The 24,150-nt window shown below is 40.5% G+C and overlaps 1 protein-coding gene across 2 annotated transcripts in view; it reads left to right on the top strand.

Moving 5' to 3' along the window:
- prex2 (phosphatidylinositol-3,4,5-trisphosphate-dependent Rac exchange factor 2) overlaps positions 1-24,150 on the top strand; it is a 122,215-nt gene that overhangs the window by 85,861 nt on the left and 12,204 nt on the right. For both annotated transcript variants that reach the window (XM_053674859.1, XM_053674858.1), the window contains 8 exons: positions 128-210; positions 1,922-2,012; positions 3,940-4,068; positions 5,074-5,115; positions 6,677-6,879; positions 10,912-11,014; positions 11,136-11,279; positions 11,948-12,062. In XM_053674859.1, coding sequence (XP_053530834.1) covers positions 128-210; positions 1,922-2,012; positions 3,940-4,068; positions 5,074-5,115; positions 6,677-6,879; positions 10,912-11,014; positions 11,136-11,279; positions 11,948-12,062 — 910 coding nt within the window. The remainder of the gene's footprint in view (positions 1-127; positions 211-1,921; positions 2,013-3,939; positions 4,069-5,073; positions 5,116-6,676; positions 6,880-10,911; positions 11,015-11,135; positions 11,280-11,947; positions 12,063-24,150) is intronic.

Raw genomic sequence — 24,150 nt, 5'->3', positions numbered from 1 at the left:
CACCGCTCTCACGCCGCAGCCATTCTGCTTCATTAGAGTAATAAAGCCTCCATCGTCTGTCTCTGTGGCCGGATGAACCCCTCTCATTTTCTCTCTGTCTCACACACACACACGCACACACATATAGGAGATGAGATGCCGGCCAGCATGTGGATATCTCCTGACAAGCAGAAGAAGCTCCACGGCTTTCTGGAACATCTGTTCAGCCAGGTGTGTATGCTTTTGCCTCACACACACACACACACACACACACACACTGCTGGACCGTTTTTACTGTGATATACACATATATACACATACAGAATGGACAATTTGTTGCTGCCGAGGGACGGAAAATGTCTCTTATTAAGCAGGTATGAAGATGTATTGGGTCTGTCATATAGGAGATGTATAGAATGTATACATTTTGATTGACAGGACAATCAATCAATCACAAACTGCAGCGTTAAAGCGGACCGCGCTATCCGCCCTCTTCTGCATACTGTACACACGGGATCCAAGCCTGCGCTTATATATGTCCTCGATAACCCTTCTCTAACGATGACGTATCCTACACCGGCCCTAATGAAACCCATGCTAGGTTTACGAGTCTTTGTAACTCCCTCGTCTTGCCGTACATTCCGTTGGAGATTCCGTTCTTACATTCAGTGCTTTGTCATGGGGACTCTGCTCACTGCGACACTGGTTAGGTACGTGTCAAAGTAACATCCACATGAATGCCAGGACCAAAGGTTTCCAGAACATCCCCAGAGCATCACACTACCTCCGCCAGCTTGCCTTCTTCCCATATTGCATCCTGGTGCCATCTTTTCCCCAGGTACATGCACTCAGCTGTCCACATGATATAAAAGAAAATGTGATTCATCAGACCTGGTCTCTTTCTTTCATTGCTCCATGGTCCAGTTCTGATGCTCACGTACCCATCGTAGGTGCTTTCAGAGGTGGATAGGGGGTCAGTACAGGCGCTCTGACCGGTCTGCAGCTACGCAGCCCCATAGACCGCAAGCTGTGATGTACTATCTGTTCCTGAATCTTTCTATCATGAACTTGTTCAGCAATTTGTGCATCAGTAGCTCTTCTGTAGGATCAGACCAGACGGACTAGCCTTCGCTCCCCAAGCGCATCAATGAGCCTTGGGCGCACATGATCCTGTTGGTTCATCGGTTCATTGTCCTTTCTTGGACCACTTTAGGTAGGTACTAACCCCTGCACACCGGGAGCAACCCCACAAGATCTGCTGTTTCGGACATGCTCTGACTCAGTCGTCCAGCCATCACAATTCTGCCCTTGTCAAAGTCGCTCGGATCTTTACGCTTGCCCACTTTTCCTGCTTCCGACACATCAACTTCTAGAACTGACTATTCACGTGCTGCCTAATACAGTATATCCCACCTCTTGACAAGTGCCACTGTAACGAGATAATCCAATGTTCTTCACGTCACCTCTCAGTGGCTTTAATGATACGGCCGGTCACGCATCTTTAACCTAATTTTGTTATGTTAATTGCAGTTTCTGTTTTTTTTAAACCACAAGGGGACGTCCTACGACTGCCTTTTTTAAATGATAGTAAAGTGTGGAGTTTTTTTTGTTTTTTTTGTTGTAAAAATCACAAGTCCCCCTGGTGGCCTGGGGCAACCGGTTATAGCGAGAATCAGCCCTGGTGGTGAAGCAGGTAGTGCTGGTGCCTTACAGGTCGAGGGTCGGAGATTCGGTCCTGAACTCTGGTTAATGTCCTCACAGAGGACATGTCCTTCACATGTTCTCTCTGGCTTCCTCCAGCCTCCCAAAGTCAAAGCATTTCAGTGCTCAGTGTTTTCGTACATAATTATAAATCTGGATCCATGGCAAACCCTGACCAGGATAAAGTGCTTACTGAAGAGTTGTAAAGTGTATGAGATGATGATGATGATGTGTTTTGCAGGTGGAGTCTATGACGAGTCTTCTGAAGGGGGCGACAGTGGCTCGGGCCTTCGAACAGACAAAGTGTTTCACACCAGGTCGAGGCCTACAAGGTAAAACAAAAAAGCTTTTCATTTCTTTCTCTTTCTTTCTCTCTCTCTTTTTCTCTCTCTCTGTGAAAATGCTGTCCAAAAGTTGTTCCTTTGCTATGGAGAAATGAACATTAGGTCATTGGGTTTTCAGTGGGATTGTTCAGCATTGAAGCATTGAGACTTTGGCAATTTGGGACTTGTTGATGTTTTTGTTGTTGAAAAAAATCCATTTTTAAATATCATTTTTGGATATGTACACTGTATCAAATGTCTCACCTTCCTCTCAAGTTCAGAGGATGTAGATTGTACTGTAAATCCATTTCCTGCACTTCTTGCACTTCCTGCACTCCCGGAAAAGATTTTGCTCAAGACAGATTTCCGCAACATTCCTGCAGACTTGTTAGTAACTTTATTTTCATAGAAAATATCACAATTGTTTGCGTGTGTGTGTGTGTTTGCGTGTGTGTGTGTTTGCGTGTGTGTGTGTTTGCGTGTGTGTGTGTTTGTGTGAGTGTGCTTGTGTGTATGTATGGGTGTATATATTTGTGTGTGTTTGTGTGTGTGTGTGTTTGCGTGAGTGTGCTTGTGTGTATGTATGGGTGTATATATTTGTGTGTGTTTGTGTGTGTGTGTGTGTGTGTGTGTGTGTGTGTGTGGTCCCAGTTTTCCCTAATCCCTCCCCGACCTAGAGTAGCAGATTAGCGAATAATCCCCGTTGTTTCGATTTCCTAATCCCCTGCATGCTGAAGTCGCTTACACGCCTGAGTCTCAGAGTCACCGGTGTGTGTGGCGTCTTTTTTTGCGTGTCCGAAGGGTCTTAAATGAGGTACGGAGGAATAGATTTTCCATAAATGTGTCTGTGGATGTCAGAGCTGACATTTGAACTATTCTGCCTAGAGAACTGAAATAATAGTTAGTATACAGTATACTTAAATCCAGACGTTTCACACCGTTTAGCGTCTCAGCCATAAAACCTTCGTTTCTACGAGACAATTCCATTTAGATCCCCAAATCATTTCTAACTAAAGGCTGTGGTCATATTTATGTGCGTTCCCTGCTGAGATTGACGTTTTACAGGAGCTGATGATGGAGGTGACTGCTATGTGAGAAACACAATGGGGTTCTTATTAGTTCTTTGTGGTTTATACATACATATAAACATATTTCCCATGTTGTGGGACGTGGAAAGGCTCCTCTTGGGTTAAAAGGTGGTGTGTGACCAGCATGTTTGGTGGTTTTGTAATGGAATCCAAAAGAGTCTCTACTGGTGACCTTCTAGTAACAGGCTGCGTTTTAATGCTGGTTTAATCATGGCTATTTCTTACAATGTTTCAGTAAAGACATCAGTTGCTCAATGTATATGTTGGATCTTGGATATTTTGAAACCACTAGATGCAGAAATTAGGGCAATTTCCACTAGAAAACGTGAACTCCGGGCTAGTGAAGCAGGGCTGTGAGTTATTGTTCCTTCTTTCTTTCTGTCTTTCTTTACTATCAGAAGTATTATTAGGGCAGATCCAAGAATCATAGCAGGGGAAATCACATGCGTGTCCATTTTCATAAGTCAAGTACACGGGCACAGTTCAAAAAGCAACAAGAACCAGAACACGGAAACGGCACGATCAGAAATGCACAATATCAACTGGCAAGACTTCGTGAGAAGACGTAGACACACCGGGGACACAGAATGGACGATATGGGGGGGGGGGGGGGGGGGTGATCTAATGAGAGGATGGGGGAACTAAACAGAAACCAAAAAGTACATGACACTTCTGCCATGGAAACCAATACGCAAAGGGGGTAGTGTGTGTGTGTGTGTGTGTGTGTGTGTGTGATTACAGCACCACACCTTTATATTCTTGTGAATCATTTTAACTGACTGGTATTTTCCTTTCCATCTGGCATAAGGAAAGAATGCCAAAAATAATTTGTGTGTGTGTTTGAACAGAGTTTCATCAGGACATGGAGCCCAAAGTCAACTGCACCAAGAAACTGCGGCTTCACATTAAACAAGACCCGTGGAACCTCCCGAGCAGCGTTCAGGCTCTCACACACACCATCGGCAAGTTCGTGGAAGGTCAGACATTCTTTTTGAAATGAATCTATCCGATCATATTTTCTCAACGTAGCTTGATATAGGAAAATTCACGGTATTATTTTCATCATGTATACATTTCCGAACGAGATCGGAAAAAATTGTCTCGAAAGTCACATTCGGCCTCCGGTCGTACAAGCGTACGGAGATTTCCATTTTCATTATTCATCAAGAGTTTATTCATGGATCAGACCCGGGGGCAAGCATATATCATAACGTGGTAGTGTAATGCGGTTGGAACGAATACAACGACGCATTTTGGATGCGTGAAAAGCATTCACGACTCATAATCGGGCTGCGTGACGTGACATCAAATAATAAACAAACAAAACAAAACAAAATGGCTTCCACAGTTAAAGCAGTTGCAACTGCATAGTTAAAGTAGCTCTACACGTGTTTAATCGAACAATCCCAATCACGTTCTAGTAGGGATATTGGGGGGGGGTTTTTGGTCTGAATGCTGTTAATGCGACGTGTGCGTGTTTCCATAGAAACGACTCATTTCCGAGTCCGAGAAGGTGAATACCATCCCGTATCCGTCGTCTTAAAATGAAAGCTACGAACACAATATGATCAAGGTGATCGGAAATATCAGTGACCTTACTGACATTAATGTGGGTAAAAAAATGTTTTTAAAAATGTACCAAAAATATCTTTTAAAAAAAAGAGAAGAAGCTAGTAACGGAGGTCAAAAAGACCGCACCTGTGACACTTAGTCTATACGGACAGCGTATGAAGTATTCGATTATAGACTCGGATATAAATATAAAAGCATTCGAATGGCATTTTTATTTATTTTTATTAAACATCATATGAAAGAAACGTGACCGCTCTAGACTACACGTGACCTGGGAAAGGAGAACTGAATGCACCCTCTCCTACTAAGCATCAAACCAAGCGATAAATAAATAAATAAATATAAATTATAAATAAAAAGCAATTGATTTCATTTCATTTTGTTGTTGTTGTTGATTTGTTTTGTTTCAGAGATCAAAACAAGATTGCTGTTGGTGCTACTCCAGTATACAGGTACGTGTTAAACAGCATTACGGTGTACATTTTTATCTGTTTAGAGTTACATGAAATGTTGTGGATCGCAAGGCTGGGCGATGTGACATGACATGATATAGATATCGTGATAAATTATAATTACAGTACGTAATTTGCGGTGATATTGCGGATATCGTGATATTAGAGTCTTTAAGTATTTTTTTAATAATTACATTATAACTGACATTTAAATTTTTTTCAATGTAGCCTTTTTACAGATTTGTAAAATTCTTTTTCCTTCCCTTAAATATTTAATTTATTTTGATGAATCATTTTTTTATAGAATTTTCAAAAATCAAAAATGCACATGAAATTTTTTTTTTAAAGAATCATCGGAAAAACCAAACACTACTGTTTTGTCGTCCTGTTTGTTAGCGAACCCATGTATCGCGATATGTATCGTTTAGCGTAAAAATATGGTGTCGTATCGTAAGAACCGTGATACGATCCCTCACGAGCGTCTTTTTTTCAAAGAAAACCCTGCAGCTCGTTATGTCAGGAACGGCTTTACTTCTGACCGTTACAAAGCGCTGAAACTGGAGACTCCTTCCATAAATAAAGACGTCACTACTCAACTAGATCGGAGAAGTTCGTCGGGACGAACTTTGAGGTTGGCTTGACAGCCGGTCTGAAAATTTGGAATGGTTCCGTGAGCTTGAAGATAGTTCGAAGTCGAAAGACTGATAGATAGAAAGAAAGAAAGCGTGACAGACTCATTTGGACGTGAGCTGATTGGCTTCGTACTTTCTCTGACTGCTTCTCTTTTTCGTTCGTTTTTTTAATCGCTTGTTTTTGACCGCCGAGCGACGACATCATTTGCAGGCTTGAGATTTTGACATTTACATGTTTTCAGTGTCGACGACCTGCAGGATTTCGTCACAACTTCATCAGCTTCCGCCTCTACCTCTCTTTCTCGTCATCTCTTTTTCCCTGTCCGGATGCTGTCCTTTCTCTCTCTCTCGCACGTTTCGCCGCCCGTTTTCTCTTTTTATTCACCTCTATCTCTATATTTCTCTCTGTTTCCCCATGTCGTTCAGTCGCTCTGGATTCTTTCTCGATCCCTTGAATTCACTGTCAGTCTGTCTCGTTCTCCTTTTCTGTCTTCCTAACATACGTACAATAATTAATTCATGAATAAATAAATAACATTATCAACCTTATACCGAACGCTTCGTTTTATCTCGTCCTCTCTTTCTCGATCACGTTCCCTTTGCATGTCTCTCTTTTTCTCCCTCGATCCGTCCTGCGGTTTCTCCCTTCCCTGTCTATCTCTCTCTTTATCCTTGTCTCGTTTTCTCATCCATCCATCCATCCATCCATGCCCACGTCGCTCCTCTCCTTTTAAATGTATTGATTTTTTTCCCCCCTTCATTTCTGCCTTACCTCTAGTTTAGGCGTATTTTATTTAAGCGACCGCTTTGTTGTTGTTGTTGTTTTTTTTATTTTTTATTTCACTATAAGATATCAAATAAAAAAGGAGACGTGTGTATAAAACCAAATCTAAATCTTCGTATGTCGTGTCTCTGTCTCTGTCTGTCAGACTCTGAGATCCAGCTGAGGAGAGACATGGTGTTCAGTCAGAGTCTGGTGGGAGCCGTGTGTAGTTTCGCCGAACATTTGCTGGCCGTGTTGAATCGGATGCTGGGTGGTGAGAGCGAAGCTCAGGAGAGTCGCCGCTGGCTGGAGCAGATCTCTCACACCGGCCTGCTGCTGCACTTCCAGTCCCTGCTCTCACCCAACCTGGTGAGCATGTGTGGGTGTGCTTGCGTGAGTGAGATCGCGTATGTCCCGGAACACGGCTCACGGGGGACGTCCGTATTTAGCACTGCAGCTGTGGTTTGTTTTGGATGACATTTCAGAGTCAGGATCGGATTTAGACGGATCAGATCAAGCTCGGTCACTTCCCTTGATACTTGCACACATCTGAGCTGAATTTGAGAACAGACCAGAATGCTGATATTACCGAGCTTTGGATTTGAGATAGTCATAGTCAGATTGATGAATCTTCATATCATGGAGTTTTCTCACCTTCTTTAGTAGATTTTACTCTGCTTTCAGACGAAACAAACATGACGTGTTTTGACTTTAGAGGGATTTAGAGGGATTGACTTTCAGAGCGGGAAAACGTTCAAGTTTCCAATTCCGTTTTCCACTCGTGACTGTGAAACGGAATTCGTTTCGAACGAATAAGCTGCATGCTTGATCTTTAACGGGGTGCCGTTACTTTAAGTCACTGGAATTCATTCACTGGTTGTCAGGGGTGTCATAAGCACAGGCTGTTACACCAGTGACAGTACCGCCAGTGACAAAACTTCTATCAAAGATGTATTTGCTATTTCTATTCAAGACGGCGCCATTAATAACGCTAGTATCAGTAAGAGAGTTTATTAAATCCTTTTTTTGGTTTTCTCTAAAAAATTCTTTTACAGGACAATTAACAGATGTGTCTCCATTTTAAATCTCGAATATGCACAAGAACAAATCCGATTTACAAGGGAATTAATACCAAAGCTTTTAAAATGATATCCGTGACATGAAATGCAGGGACAGATATTCTGTTTAAACGATGTATTTTTAGATTCAATTATTATTATTATTACTATTGAACAATATATTTCTTTCTATGATGCTCATTTATATATTTCATAGACCTCATACTTACAGTTTGTAAGTAGGTACAATATTGGATGTGTCAACATTTACTTCAGTAAATCTATTTCCAGTGAGGTTATTCACATGATATTTTCACCGGACATCAGTATTAACTCAAGAAATCCAACTGTATAAAGAATTCTCAACATTAAAGTCCATAAATAAAGTTTTGTGTAATAAAGTGGAATGACACGGGAAAAAAGTATTGACCACGCTAAGAAAAAGCAGGTCTCCAAGGCAAGGTAAGGCAAGGAACCAGCTGAAATCCGTAAGTAATTATACCCCCTATCGGTGCAAATTAATATCAGCTGGGTTAGTAAATTGATGGTCTATAAAGAGGTTTTTTGTTACCATGGTGTCACACAAGAAACATCTCATGTTGGGTAAAAGCAAAGAGCTCTCCCGAGATCAAAACATTTATCATAAACTTTTTCCCCGTGTCATTTCTCTTTATTACACATAACTTCATTTAAGGGCTTTAATGTTGTGAAATCTTTATATTTCCAGATTTCTTGAGTTAATACTGATGTCTGGTGGAAATTTCATGTGAATAACCTCAGTGGAAATATATTTACTGAAAAAAACTTTGACGCGTTCGATACTTTTCCCCCCACTGTATGTTCCGCCTGTGACATTAAAATGAATGAGAAACTTTTTTTTTTTTTTTTTTTAATCATTTTTTGCAACATCTTGTAGCAGCTGCAAGCTATGAATAGAATTATTGTAGACGTGAGTTACGAATCAGAGCCAAAGTGTCACGAATCGTGACGGAGCAGAGATAGGACGGATTGCAAGTGCAGCATGAACAGTTGTTTATTAGAAAGAGAGACAGGCAGACAAATCCAAAACGTGATCCAAAACGTAATCCACAAACATGCAAGAGGTCAGGCGATTGGCAAACAGGCATACACGGGGCAAGGCTGGGATCTAGATCGTGGTCACGGAAAACAGGGTCGATAAACAAAACGAGAAACGAACTATGACGAGGGACTGGAAGCGGATAATCCAGCGCGAACTACCTCTAAACATGGACCGTGACTATGACTACGATACGAACTAATCTAACTCTATGGTATTAATCTTCCGCGTCGTGTGCTGGGAGGCGCGCGGTATATATGCGGACATGATCGGCGTCTAAACCGCTAGCAGCTGAGAGCAATACAGACACACGTGAAATCCCAGCCAATGACAGAACAGGGAGGAGACATGACAGAAACATAAACAAAACACACGTGTCCCAATGTCATTACGGTCAACAACGGAAAAGCAGCTGCTCGCGCATTCACGTGGAGCACAAACTGGAAATATATACCTGATGCCCTTTGTCTGAATGGAGCTCTCATCAACTGGAGACTACAGCCTGGAGATTGCTGAGGATGGTACCGCTTGAAGTACCATGAAATGGTTTTGGACCTTAATTCTACATGGACATTTTCGCTGTGGTTGCTGGGACTACGGTTGCTGCGATGGCCTTGGGACCTCAATTACCACATGCAGTTTTGCACTCAGGTCTCTTTTAGTGAACAGTGGACTAGTTCAACAAACAAACTTCATGTTAAAACCATAATGAACTGTCCTTTACTGTCACACTATCCGTCGTTACCCAGATGAGGACGGGTTTCCTCTTGAGTCTGGTTCTTCTCAAGGTTTCTTCCTCATATCATCTTAGGGAGTTTTTCCCTCGCCACCCTCACCACCGGCTCGCTCAATAGGGATAAATCCACACACTTAAAACCTGTATCCTGTGTTTATATGTTTCTGTAAAGCTGCTTTGAGACAACGTCCATTGTTAAAAGCGCTATACAAATCAAATTGAATTGAATACAGCATAATTGACCAAAGTTCTGTGGTTCTGTGATCACCGGATGACCTCCGGGGTTCAGCATCACAACCGGGTTCAACAGGAAGTGATGGCTGTTACAGCTGTATTTTATAACGTCATACCGTCAGCACCGTGGCAACCGTCTCGATCTCCAGTTATTCAGGACTTAAAACATCGCCCCCTAGAGGTCTGGAGGTCTGAAATTGAGACAGTAACAAAATCACACGTGTTATCTGCAACATGCATGCATACAAAAAGGGTGAGTTTTGAGAGTTCTAAGCATACTCGATGAAGGTTTCTTCAACTTTTTTTTAGTCATCGAGCATGTTTTCAAGACCCTCCGACCACTTTTTTTTTACTCTTGTTCTGTTTATTTACGTGCAGTGTGAAACAAATCAAACCTAACAGCAAATGAACGGAAAGCTCTAGGTGTGGCTCTGAAAGTGCACTTTTTATTCCGTAATCACGCCTTGGAGCCGTCATACGGAACGGAGCCGTCATAACGCCGAGGGTTTTGTGTTCTCGTCCGCCAGATTCTCGAATCTATCGCTGTGATTCCATGGAGATGTGTGAAGCTGGAGACCTTGCTACCAGAACTGGTTTGAAAAATGAGAATTCTCTACAGTAGAGTCTTTTCACTCTTATCTGCTGTACCATGTACAGGAAGAGGAGGTTGAGTTGAACTGTGTCGCCGGGAGGAAATCTTTTCCTAAAGCCTGTTTAATGCTCCTTTCTGAATCCTTTAGAAGCTCAGAGAAGACCTTGGTAATTTGATGTAAGGTCACTCTGTGAAGCAGAAATGTCTGCAGTGATTGGTTCGTAGTGACCACGAATGAAGACGGATTTTTAATCGTATTATCGACGCATGCACTCTACTAGTACTCCTTTTCGACTTTTCCAATGGACAGCCTGCAAACAGCTTAAAGCCAGCAGCTGCAATTACGTTACGTCTGAGTCTCGAACGCGGTTCTCTCGGTTCGCTCCATAAACATAGGACGCACTGGATCCAAAGCAGTCAAGAGGCTTGGTGGCTGTTTGTTTGAGATGTGTTTTGATGTAGCAGATGGTGAAGAGAATGAGACAGACACAGTGAAAGAGAGAGAGAGAGAGAGAGAGAGAGAGAGTGAATAGAGGAGATGTTGCAGTGTATGTCATTGTAGTTGCTTGTGTTTGGATGTTCTTGTCAGAATCTGAAGCAGTAGAAGAGACACGATCCCTTCAGATAATATGAAGCCTCACACACTCTCATATGCGAACCCTACAACAGTGTTATGAGGTGCTGTCTGTTCTTGTTCTTTCAGACGGATGAGCAGGCCATGCTGGAGGACACGCAGGTTGCACTGCTGGACCTGGAGAAGGTCATGTTCCATTTCCGACGCTTTGACGGAGAACCGCTTGTCGCGAGTGAGTGCCGTACCGGCGTACGGGTTTAAATCGGGAAACGTCCAGCCGATTTGTCTAACATAACCTCATTATGATGTGATCAGTGCTTACTCTGCTGTATGATGTACGTGTCTGTGTGCAGACGTGCCCATCTCCTACCAGGTGGAAGGCACGAGGCAGGCCATGAAGGTGTATTTCTATCTAGAGGGTTTTTACTTCGAGCAGCTGCCTCAGAGACTAAGACACGGTGACGGGTTCAGGATCCAACCCGTCCTATTCACTCAGGGTACGTGAAAAAGTGTTCTCTCGTAGAATAAAAGAGGTTGTTGAAACGACCGTTTCACATTTACACCATTTGACAGACGCACTTATCCAGAGTGACTTAAATTTATTATTTATTTATACATCTGAGCAATTGAGGATTAAGGGCCTTGCTCAAGGGCCCGAACAGTGGTAGTTTGGCAGCGCTGGGGCTTGAACTGACCTTCTGATCAGTAACCCAGAGCCTTTAACCACTGACCCACCAGTTTTATAGCTGTGTTAAAGCCATAAAAGGAGCTAACTTGTCTCATCAGAATGAAACGTAACTATAAATGGATAAAAAGGATGACGTGTCATTCGTTCGTAAAACGTCAAAATCGCAGACGTCGGTAAATAAGAAGAATAAGACGCATGCGGTATGAGTACCTCCATTTGTCATCGTGGTTCATTATACCAATAACTTCACTGATTATTTTCCTATTAAGTGTTTTATTCCTTACATTAACATATTCCCTAATATAGACATGGGTATATATATTGTATACTATTAACGTTATGATCGATTTAAGACGGAATAATAGAGAGTGAAACGTCATATTTATGTCTTTCCTTTTTCTATGAGATAATTTGGCAGATTTTCAGTTCAGGCAATGATTGCACCTCTGGGTTGTTGTTTTTTTTTTTGTTCTGTAGCCCTGGAGAGCATGGAGGGTTATTACTACAGGGACAGTGTCTCAGTGGAGGAGCATCAGGCTCAGATCAATGCCACCTCTCTTGAGAAGGTCAAACAGTACTACAAGAGACTCAGGTAAGGCTCCATCTTCTCTCACTCACAAAGGTTTGCATATAAGCAGCATAGTCCCTCCATGTTGAGTTGAGGAAAATGCCTTATTTTGTGGAGTTGGCATATGTATACACACATCTTTGTGTTCTTTCCCGGAGCCGGCGCAAGCAGCTCTGCATATCAATGCCGTTTATATTAGAAGCAGAAATCATTTTGATCATTTTCTCGGCAGATTCACAGCCTGTCGCTTCTCTCATAATGACATCTTGTCATGAGTTGTGGCTGAGTCATGGTTTTCGATGCTGCTGAAAGATATACAGACTCTTTTTGAACACGATCTGGGAAAATTCAGAATCCAAACGATGTTGGACGCTCCATTTCTTAACCAGACAAACACAATACATTGGAACGATGATGTAATGTACGCAAGGAGAGATAACGTATTCGTGTAAATTATTAAACTTGTAGTATGCGTCCATTTCCTGTGCTTTTTCGTAAGCTGAATCTGTTTAAAAAAAACAAATAAACAGCCTCGGTAATTATTATATGTCTGCATTGATTGTTTTAAAAAGGGGTGTGGCCTTTGTGCTGCCAGTCCCAGTGAAGGAGGTGTGACTGCTGTGTTAGTATCAGTGAAAGAGGTGTGGCCTCTGTGTCAGTTCCAGTGGATGAGGTGTGGCCTCAGTGCGTATCAGTCTCACTGAAGGAAGTATGACCTCTGGGTCAGCCTCAGTAAAGGAGGTGTGGCCTATCTGTCAGTCCCACTGACATGACCTGTGTGTTAGCCTCAATGAAGATGAGAAGGTGTGGCCTCTGTATGTGTTAGTTTCAGGAAAGGAGATGTGGCCTCTGTGTTAATGCCAGTGCAGAAGGTGAGGCCTGTGTATCTGTCAGTTTCTGTGAGGGATGTGGCCTCTGTATTAGTCCCAGTGCAGGCAGTGTGGCCTGTGTCCTACTGCAGGAGGTGTGGCCTCTGTGTCCCAGTACAGACGGTGTGGCCTGTATCCCACTGCAGGAGGTGTGGCCTCTGTGTCCCAGTACAGACGGTGTGGCCTGTATCCCACTGCAGGAGGTGTGGCCTCTGTGTCCCAGTACAGACGGTGTGGCCTGTGTCCCACTGCAGGAGGTGTGGCCACAGGTGTGGCTGCTTTAAACATCTTATATCTGATTGTTGTATTAGTTGTACAAGATGGACATCACATCCTCAGACTGCTAGACTTATTTATTTATTTATTTTTTTAAAAGTTTTGTCACCCCCCAATCCTTAACCTAGAGATTAATAAAGCTGATGTTTTGCTCCAGCACTGGCTGCTTATATGCAGGATTTATGAGTTCTCCTTTCCTCTTTGATTTGCTCAACAATCTCGTGGGATGCAGAACAGCTGGACAGCAAACTCCACAAAAATCAGTTACAAAATGCTGAGCTCAGTTCAGTTTTCTGATGGTATTCGGGAACTAATTGTACCTGTTATGTGAACATATGGTGTGTGTGTGGGGACATCAGCCTGTCACATGTGTATCTGGCCCAGGATAACAGCTCAGTAGCTTTGAAAATATTTATGTGAATATGATAAAAAGGCTGGAGAGCTTTCTGTAGTAAAGAAATATGGGCTTGTCCTATTCAAACCTTATTTATTTATTTACATGTTTAGCTCCTCGGCAGATGTTGCTGAGCCATTTCCTTTTTTTCTGCTGCGTCGTGGTATTTGGAAAGTCACTTTGTTCTCCTGTAATAACTCCAGCTGTCAGAGGCAGCGTATATGCTCTGTGAGTGATGACGAAATGAGTGAAATGATATTTTAAACATACTTTTTACTCATTTTTCTATTTATTTAAATTTTGCAATTTAGCTAGTTGAATTAGCTAGCTGGTTAGGGTTAGGCTAGCTAGTTATGGTTTTGTATATTAGCTTGTTTAATTAGATAGATAGTTAAGTTTTGATTTTGTCAATAATGTGCCTTAATATTCCTTAAATGGTTTATTAAACATTGAACATTAGCTGAACAACAAGTTAACTATAAAATTAGTTTGTTAAATTAGCAAGCTAGTTAAGTTGTGTATTGGCGCTTGTTAACTTCGATAGTTCAGTTTTAATTCTGTTGATAATGAGAAGTTATTAAACATTAAACATTAGTTAAGCAGCAAGTTACATATATTTTTGGTAAATTGCCTAGTTAAGTTTTGTAATTAAGCTAGTTAAATTAGCTAGCTAGTTAGGATTTCTACATTAGTTTGTTTAATTAGCAAGCTAGTTAAGTTTTGCATACTCGCTTCTTTAATTAGATGGCTGTTTTTTGGTTTGTTTGTTTTTTATGTTAAGGGTTTATTAAACATTAACTAGCAAGTTAACTATAAGTTTGGTAAATTTACTAATTAAGTTTTGTAATTTAGCTAGTTAGGTTTTGTACATTAGTTTGTTAAATTAGAAAGCTAGTTAAGTATATTAGCTTGTTTCATTAGATAGTTAAGTTTTGTTTTTGTTGATAATAAGGGTTTTGATAAGCATTAAACATTAGCTAAGCAAGCAAGTTAACTATAAATTTAGTGAATTAATTAGTTGTTATATAATTTAGCTAGTTAATGTAGGTTTTGTACATTAGTTTGTTAAATTAGCAAGCTAGTTAAGTTGTGTATTGTAGCTTGTTAACTTAGATAGTTACGTTTTAATTTTTCTAATAGTGAGGGGTTATTAAACATGAAACTTTAGCTAAGCAGCAAGTTAACTATAAATTTGGTAAATTAGTTAAATTTTGTATTGTTAAATTAAATAGTTATTTAAGTTTTGCTCTTTTTTGCTGATAATATACCTTAACATTCATTGAAAAGTTTATTCAATATTAGCTAACTAGAATATTTTCCATATGAAAGATTGCCTAGCTAACTTGCTAGTCATGGGATCGGGAATCTTAAATACTTGAGTGTGGGGGGTAGATAATTTGGACTTTGTGTAGTCCCAGTGTAGATAATTTGGACTTTCACTTAAATAGATGTTTTCCCCCATACTTTTAATTTAAGTAAGATTGAACTTTTATTAAAGTACAGTTTTTCAGTACATTGTCCACTCCTGATCATAACGTATCCTTGTATAATAAACACGAGAGTGCAATAGAAAAAAACACGGTGACCGCAAAGCGATTCAGCTGACTCCAAATGGCTGATGTTTGTCAGAAAAAAATGACTGTGCAGCAGATGGGAATAGAGACCTTTCACACACTGAGGGACAGAGGAAAGAATGAGAGAGAGGGACAGAGCATGGTAGGAGAAATGGGAAAGCGAGAATGAAAGAAAGATATAGAGAGAATATCAGGGTTAGAATTAAGATAGTCACAGTCTCAGGTGCTCATGGAGCATCTGGTATTTTTGGATCTTAATGGTTGTAATCTGATTGGCTGTTGGCATGTCCAGGTGTGTACATCTATATGCCAGTTTCCAATAGAAAAGCAAACCTCTGAGGCTTTATTAGCATACAGTCCCCTCTGAAACTGTTGGAACAGCACGACCAATTCATTTTATTTGTTTTGTTGCTGTTCTGCAGTTTTTATTTCCAGATATTTATATGTAGACACGTTAAACGGCATAGAACATAGCACATTTTGTATCAGACCACCCAATTTATAGGCTTGTCCTGTTAGATTGATTGTTTAAACAGAAAATATCTCTGAACATCTACTCTTGGTTTTAGCCTTCAGTTTCATCTTTGAAGACTGCATTTGTTGTTAAAAAGGATAAGCCAACATGAAGATCAGAGAGCTGTCTATGGGAGAAAAGCAAGGCGTTTTAAAGCTGAGAAAAGAGGGGAAATCGATCAGAGGCATTGCACAAACACTGGGCATAGCCAATACAACAAGTTGGAATGTCCTGAAAAAGAAAGAAACCAACGGTGTACTAACAAGCGAAGAAGACAACAGCAGTTGATGACATAAACATTGTGAGATCTGTGAAGAAAAACCCAAAAACAGTCAGTGACATCACCAACAACCTCCACAGGGCAGGCGAGATGTTATCTAGCATTCAAAGAAGACTTTGAGAACAGAAATATAAAAGGCCATACCACAAGATGCAGTAAGCAGTGAAACATGATGGATTGTTGTGTAGCTGATATCCATCTTTTGATCTCAAACCCAAATGTCTTTGGTGTATAGCACAATATAGAACAAATGAATTGGCCTTGCTCTTCCAACAGTTTCGAAGAGGACCGTACGTTTAACTTGTTATATCCTTCATACTCCTAGACTGCTTTTTTTTTCATTTGGCGTATTTCCACCACCCTGTTATAACTGTCAGCTCTCTTCCTCCTGTTATCCCGACAGAGTTAAACTTTTGACCTGACACGGTTCGCCACTGACAGATAGACAGCATCCCCCGCACCCTGACACACACTAGCACTGTCAGTGGGTGCAATGTGTGTTCGTAAGACAGACACACTGAGCACGAGGAAGATCTGGTGGACACGCGTTATTTATTTATTTATTTATTCATATCTCAAAACCATATCCCTTTATTAGATCTTATTTAATGTGACATGTCTGTAATGCAAATTGCAGAAAAAATGCAAGAAATTCACACAGGTCTGTCAGCTTCCAAGCCTCATAAATATACAGTACGTTGTGTCGATATGATATTGCTTTTGACATTAATAGCTCAGCCCAAGCAGAAGCTCAGAAATGTGATATCCTCCACATTAGACTCACCTCAGGCAGATCTCTATCTCTGCAATAAGAACACATCTTTGAAATAATGGCAGGAAATATTTGATTTAGTGTAAATTTTGTTGCATTAAGAACTCCGAGGCAGAGGGAGAGGGTGTTTGAGATCCTTCAGTTGATTATTATCTCCTACCGTCTGCTTGCTTTGAGTCAAACCTTCGTTCATTCAATCATTCATTCATACATTTATGAGGTGCCAACATTTACGGATGAGCTGTAGCGTTTATGATTTTTGACCCTTTACGGTGATACCCGGAGACACCTGAAAACTATGCTGTCTGTTAGGAGAATTTTATCAGACCTCATTCTTGTGAGCCAATAGAAAACTAGTGGGCAGGGCTATATTCTCTGGTTGGTTAAAAAAAGGGGGGAGGAGCTGCATATAATTAAGTAGGGGTCACGCTTTTTTTTTAGGATTTCTAGGATTTTCATGTTGGCATGCTGGTATATAATATTACAATGATTCTGAATGATTATTTATCATTTATCAAAATAAGAAACCCTTAAGGCCAAACCCTTAAAACTCCCATCATGCCCAAACATCACTGATGGTAACTGTTAAATATATGAGACTTGGTATCATATAACGTATACCATTTTCTAGCCATGTACAGTGCTGTCATGTGTACGCAAACGCACTCTTATCTGATTAAGTGCAAGGTGGTTGTTGTTGGTGTAATTCCCTTATTGGAAGTCGATTGTATTGGGTTGCGAGTGGTGGCAGATTAATGGTAGTGTGTTGCACACATTGTGTTTGGTTAATGAGCCAAACACAGGCGGCTGTGGACTCGAATTCCAGGTTGGCGCACGTCCAGGAGTGACTATAAGGCTTAATAAGTGGGTTGAGTTTGAAATGTCATTTATACCACAGCGTACATGTTCAATAACAGCAGTTCTGACAGTAGGGTTCCTAATATGTTATTGTTTCTACAGTAACAGTATATTAATAATTAACAGAGAGAAATGCGTCATTGTTGATACAGTGAATTTATGTGACGTGTATATCGAAGGAGTCTCCAGCATCAAGCTATACATTTAAGTTGCTGCATTTTTAAAATTGAGAAGAAGAAGAGAAAAAAAAAAATACAGGCTGGTGATGGATTGAACGACTGTTTATAGCAACGTTTATGCTAAAACATAAAGAACTGACTAGTTTTGCGGATGTTCCTAAGCATTAAATGTAACTATAAATGGATATAAAGTCATCTGAAAATATCTGTGGTGTAAGAGGAATAGCACACATTGGGACATGCCGGTATTGGAAAATAATCATCTTCTTAATTAAACCTACCAACTTTTTTTTTGATCATCTTCTCTGGTATCTCTGGTTGAAAAATGCTAAGCTACTTGTTGACAAACTTAGTAGTAGTAATGTGGGTTGTACCGCGCCCTTTCTAGCCGCATGATTAATCTGACTGCTGAAAGAAGGAATTAGTAATAGACATTCAATGAGAAATCAGGGCTGTGTTCCAAACCGCAGTCTTTGTACTAAATAGGATGTCTAAATAGCAATGACACTATTCAGTATGGTAATAAACAGGAGCTATAATAATCGAGGTGAACTAGCGAACTAAAGCTAACTAGCTAGCTAAAACTAGTGCGCTACAGTTAGCTAGTTAGCTCAATACCAGCAGATGTGTTGTGCTTCATTGTATTGCCCTAACCTGATTGTTGAAACCTTGTCTGACATATCACTGAGCTGAGCTAATGCTACCTAGGTAGCTATAACACAAGGCCTTGCTGAAGGGGAAAGGTTTCTCTATTATGATGCCTCTGATTCAATGTTAAACTGAATCAGAAATTTGGGGATGATTCTTAGGCTGTACTACCTTCAGGTACAATGTAGGCGGTATATGCGCTGGCATTCGAAACTGCTGTGACTTCATGATGATTTCTAACATTCTAACAACAACAAAAAAAGTTGCACTGTTGCTTTAAATAAGCATAGAAACGAGGCAGTATTTACAGCTTATTTATCGGCGTGTGGAGTGACTTCACTCGCTCACTTGCCTCAAATCCAGACTTATTAGAGAACTCATGGTGACCTGGATGAGTGATTCGGCTTAACTTGGCCTAAACAGAATCCATCATTCAACCACAATTTGGAAATATAACGATGCATTTGTGTGCGACCGTGTCATAGTGTGTTCCAGTATGAAGTCATGTTTGGCTGTGTTTAGAGGGTCGTCCAGAGGTGCTTTGAGATCACAGGTTGGTCGTGCCAGCGGTACATACTGCAGGCTATTCATAGATTTATTAGTCCACTTAAGGACACGCACACATAGAGGACGAGCATGATCCGACGTTTTTTAGGGTTTTTTTCGTCCTGGGAACGGCCAAATGAGAAATCAAATGAAGCTGCCCGAAGCTGGGATGTTACCCAGCATGCAATATCTCAGGAAAGATAGCTGCTTTATGAAAAAGACTCCAAAAATGCAATAAGTAGGTTGAAATGAAGCCTGTTTGCTTTGAATAGATTGCGTTTTTGCTTCTGTCGGTGATTTGTATTCATTTCCCAGTGACAGGCGGTTCATCCTTTGTGGCTAAATATGAAGCTTCCTGTGCAGAATTAATGCAGAGTTCGACTAAAACTCATTACTTGGAATTTCCAACCTCCGACCGGAGCAAACAATAGAAAACGCCCCGTCATTCGTTTTTACTCGGAAATTCGGGATGGACTCAAATCAACATGGCTGCTCAGTAAACAAACGTTCATTGAGTTAAAACTGTGTATATATAAGCATTTGCTTTCCAGCAATCAGCATACAGACATCCATCCATCCATCCCGCTTATCCTTTTCAGGGTCACGGGGAACCTGGAGCCTATTCCAGGGAGCATTGGGCACTTGAAGATGATGTGTTTCCCGAATTTGGTGATGATTGGACCAAATCACAGGAGTATTAGAGAAAAAACTGTTTTTGACAAATCCAAAATGGCGGAAAATTTAATTAGGCAGAAATTGACATCATAGGGTGCGCTATAGTCGTCTCGATCCAGGAAATCCAGGGATGCTTAGCGTTGAAATTTTTGACACACGGTTCAAAAATTATGATCATAAACATAAATGGTCTGCTCATATATATACTGCTTTTTTAACCTTAGCAGTTCTACAAAGTGCTTTACACTGGATTTACACTGGATTTGCATTCACCCATTCACACACCAATGGTAGCAGAGCTGCCATGCAAGGCGCTAGCTTGCCATCGGGAGAATTCAGGGTTCAGCGTCTTGAACAAGGACACTTCAGCATGTGGAGACATGTGGGCTGACGACCCTAAGATTAGTGGACAACCCGCTCTACCACCTGAGCCACAGCCGCTCGCACTTCCAGATTAGGCCCAAATTTGGTCAGGACGTTCCATAGACCCTCCCCAATCAGTGTGTCAAATTTCACAACTTTTTACCAGGCGGTTCTATGGACTGCCGTACACTCCCTAGCCAGAAAAAGAAGAAGAATAATAAGAAGAAGAAAAAGTAGAATAACAATAGAGTGCCTACACACCTTTGGTGCTTGGCCCCCTAATAATAATAATAACAATAATACAAGTATGGTAACATCTTTTGTATGTAGAATTTAATGGCAAGACTTTATTAGTGATATTTTATAAATCTGTTTATTTTATATATTTTTACATACATTTATTTTGATATTTTATTGAGTTTATTTGACATTTCACATCATTTATACTATCAAATACGCTGATAGTTTTTCCTCCTCACCTGTTCACTCACGCTCTGCACTCTGAGAGCTGAAGAATGAGGTTCAGCGAGGCCGACGCAGCTCTGGCTCTGATCCGTCGCTCGTTCTTAGTGGAAGTAGGCCGAGGTTGGCGAACATCCAGGCCTTCCATTAAAGGCTTGTATTAAAATTGATGAAGGGAAAGCCTACAGTACGCTTGAGTGCTGCTCCTCACCCAGTACTCCACAGGGGCTTCCTAAACTCCACACAGCAACAATCAGGCCATGTGTCATACAGCACGCAGGCCGCCTCACCGCTGCCTCTCTCAGGACTGACTCGTTACACGGCCGCTCTTTCACGCGCTCGTCGTGTGAGAGTGTGCAGTGGACATGCGGCTCCTCTCAGAGTCAGTTTGTTATGTGGGATAATAGAACTCTGGGTGGTTGAGGGAAAAGGTGCTGTTTAAACTAGTTTTCTTCTTCTTTTTCTTAATGTTCTTGTTGTTCTTGTTCTCCTTTGTCATCATCATCATCTTCATCATCTGTTTCTTCTTCTTATAATAATTCTTATACATTGTCATCTTTTTTATTTTCATTTCACTTTTTGTTATCTTCATCATCTTCTTCTCTTTTCTTCCATCTCGTTGTGGTTCTTTTCATTAATCATCATCTTTTTCTTTTTAATGTCCTTTCTCACCTTCATCGTCTTGTTGTTGTTGTTTTTCCTCTTCTTTTTTTCTTCTTGTTTCATTCTTGTTGTTCTTTGTCTTCTTTTTGTCCTTCTTGTTTTTCTTCTTTTCTCTCTTCTTCTTTTCATGTTCTTCTTCTCCTGTGTCTTCTTTTTGCCCTTCTTCTTGTTTACCTTCTTGTCCTTTGTATCTTCTCCTGTTCATGTTCTTCTTCTTCTTCCATTATTCTTGTTGTTCTTGTCCTTGTTGTTTTTGCTGTTCTTCTTCTTTTCATGTTCTTTTTCTTCTTTTATTATTATTATTATTATTATTATTATTATTATTATTATTATTATTATTGTAGTTGTTTTCTGTTGTTGTGGTTATTTTTTAATGATTGCTATTGAAATAACAATTGTTTATAAATAATTTTTTATCTATTCACTTCCAATTCTCTCTCTCTCTCTCTCTCTCTCTCTCTCTCTCTCTCTCTCTATCCCTCAATAGAGTACCTACATTTTTTTTTTGGAAGAGAGTGTGGGTGTGTGAAAATGTCTGTGTGTGTACGTAAATAATCTGTGGGAAATTCAGAAATTTTCCCCTTTAGCTATTTTCACAGAGTCAGGACACACACACACACACACACACACACACACACACACACACACACACACACACACACACACACACACACACACACACACACACACACACACTCTGATTGAGGCAGCACAAGTCATTAGAAGTATGCAGTTGTTTTTCTGCAGAGGTGCGAGTGCCGCTGGTGAACACGGAGCACAAACATGTTATATTTGGACCATCTGCTGTGGGACTCACAGTGTACAACACTGAAACTCACAAGGAGAACAAAAAGTGCTATTCGAGTTGACAAACTGCGCTAATAGCTGTGTGACTACAGGATGTGATGTGTTAAGTGTTGACATTTCAACACAAGACTTTGGCTGATTCAGGAGTTGGCAGGTTTAAAACTTAAACGAGGAAACCTATCAGACTTTTGAAGTCAGCAAACTTTGTTGCTGCCAAACGATAAGGAAACGCAACCACACACTGCTGGTTTTTAGAATATATTATATTTAGAATATAATATATTAACCATTCCAGCAGTCACCAAACAATCATTTGTGGAAGTGAAAATTAATTTCATGAGGAAAAAAGAGAGGCAGGCGAGGCAACGATGGTTTATAGCCGTCTCTCTTGTCTCCTGGACTTTACGCAATGTTAAATGTAACTATAAATGGATAAAAAGTACCATTGTAATCGTTGAAAAATTGCTATGGTATAAGATATGTTCAGTACTTCTTGACAAAAAAATGGGCGATCACCGGAAGAACGAACGGCTCAAACCCAAAGACTCGAGACGTGAACTAGTCGTTTCTGTTTCCTGTACAGAACCTATGGGGATGTTGCAGCGCATGCGCGGTGAAAAATGAACGAATCACTCTCTGAGACAACTCGTTGTTCCCGAGTCGTATTAAAGATTCGTTCAAAACGAACGAAAATAAACGAATCACTCTCTGATACAACTCGTTGTTCCCGAGTCATATTAAAGATTCGTTCAAAATGAACGAAAATGAACGAATCACTCTCTGAGACAACTCATTGTTCCCGAGTCATATTAAAGATTTGTTCAAAATGAACGAATGGACGAATGTTCAGCAGAAATGTGTAGTTCAGCAGAAATGTTTAGTTCAGCAGAAATGTTCAGCAGAAATGTGTAGTTCAGCAGAAATATTTAGTTCAGCAGAAATGTCCAGCAGAAATGTCCAGCAGAAATGTCCAGCAGAAATGTTCAGCAGAGCAGAAATGTTTAGTTCAGCAGAAATGTTCAATAAAAATGAAACTGGAAAAACAAAATGAACGAATCACTCTCTGAGACAACTCGTTGTTCACGAGTCGTATTAAAGATTCATTCAAAATGAACGAAAATGAACGAATCGTTCATGAACAACACATCACCAGTATTTGCAGATTTTGTTCCATTTTGGTCCAATGATGGTCAATCATTAATACTTCAAGATGAATTTACTTCGATTTTTAACAAGCTTTGTTAACAGGATTCTGACCTGGAACACAAGAAAAGCTAAAAAGATGGGGTTGAAGACAGAAAAATCTATTTCCCCACTGAAAAAAATCTTTATGCAAATTTCATGTACATTACATTACATTACATTAGGAACGTCTCAGCATTTATTAACTAAGAAAAATAACTCAGATCTATGCTTGACAAGCGTGACTTTTCACAAGTCCTTATGAAGTAACTGGAGACAGAACAATTTTTTTTTTACTCCACGTAGATCATAAACCAGTGAAATCGTTTGAGACCTGTAAACCTGTAAAAACCACAACTCCACTGTTTACTTGTTTTTGTTTATAGGGTGGTCTTGCCCAGGTCAATATGGCCCACGCGTTGACCTATCGCCAATGCCGCATCTTTATATGTCTATGGTTTTAGAGTTTAGCGAATTAGCTAGATATATCTCTACTTCCTGTTCATGCTAGCAGAGAGGGAACATCAAAATGGCTACTTTAGTATATTATGTTTGTCTCTTTCTCTCCCTCTCTCACACACACACTGTAAAATTATGTGTGTCTAAATGTGCTGTCCAAATTTTTAGCCTGTATTCCGGAACTTTCCAGAAGCGAGCTAAATCAGTCAGACCTAAACTAGCCTCGGTGTTGTGATTAGCCAGCCTGTGGATATTTGTGGCTAGCTCGAACGGCACTGCAGCAATTAAAATCCTGATTCATGGAAACATTCCTGCCATGTTTAGGCAAACAGAATTAGCGTCATGTTTGATTTATAAGCCGTGCGTAGGCATAATTGCTACAGAGTGAGTTGTGGAGTTTTTGTTGTCATGCGTCATTAAAGCCTTCATAATGTTTGCTCCTGCTTCATATAGCTCTTAGCAGCTCCTGCGAAAATAAGTGCAGATTGAATTCTTTGGTGGAATAACGATAAAATTAATGTTGTGTCAAGCAGAAATGTGATCATAATTACTGGCCCCCTTGCTGCCTGGCAGATTGTGGTTGAGTGAATG

This window comes from Ictalurus punctatus, chromosome 23 (genome assembly GCF_001660625.3).
Source record: "Ictalurus punctatus breed USDA103 chromosome 23, Coco_2.0, whole genome shotgun sequence".
NCBI lineage: Eukaryota > Metazoa > Chordata > Actinopteri > Siluriformes > Ictaluridae > Ictalurus > Ictalurus punctatus.
The sequence above is the reverse complement of the archived record's forward strand: the minus strand, read 5'-3'. Positions and strand labels throughout refer to the sequence as shown.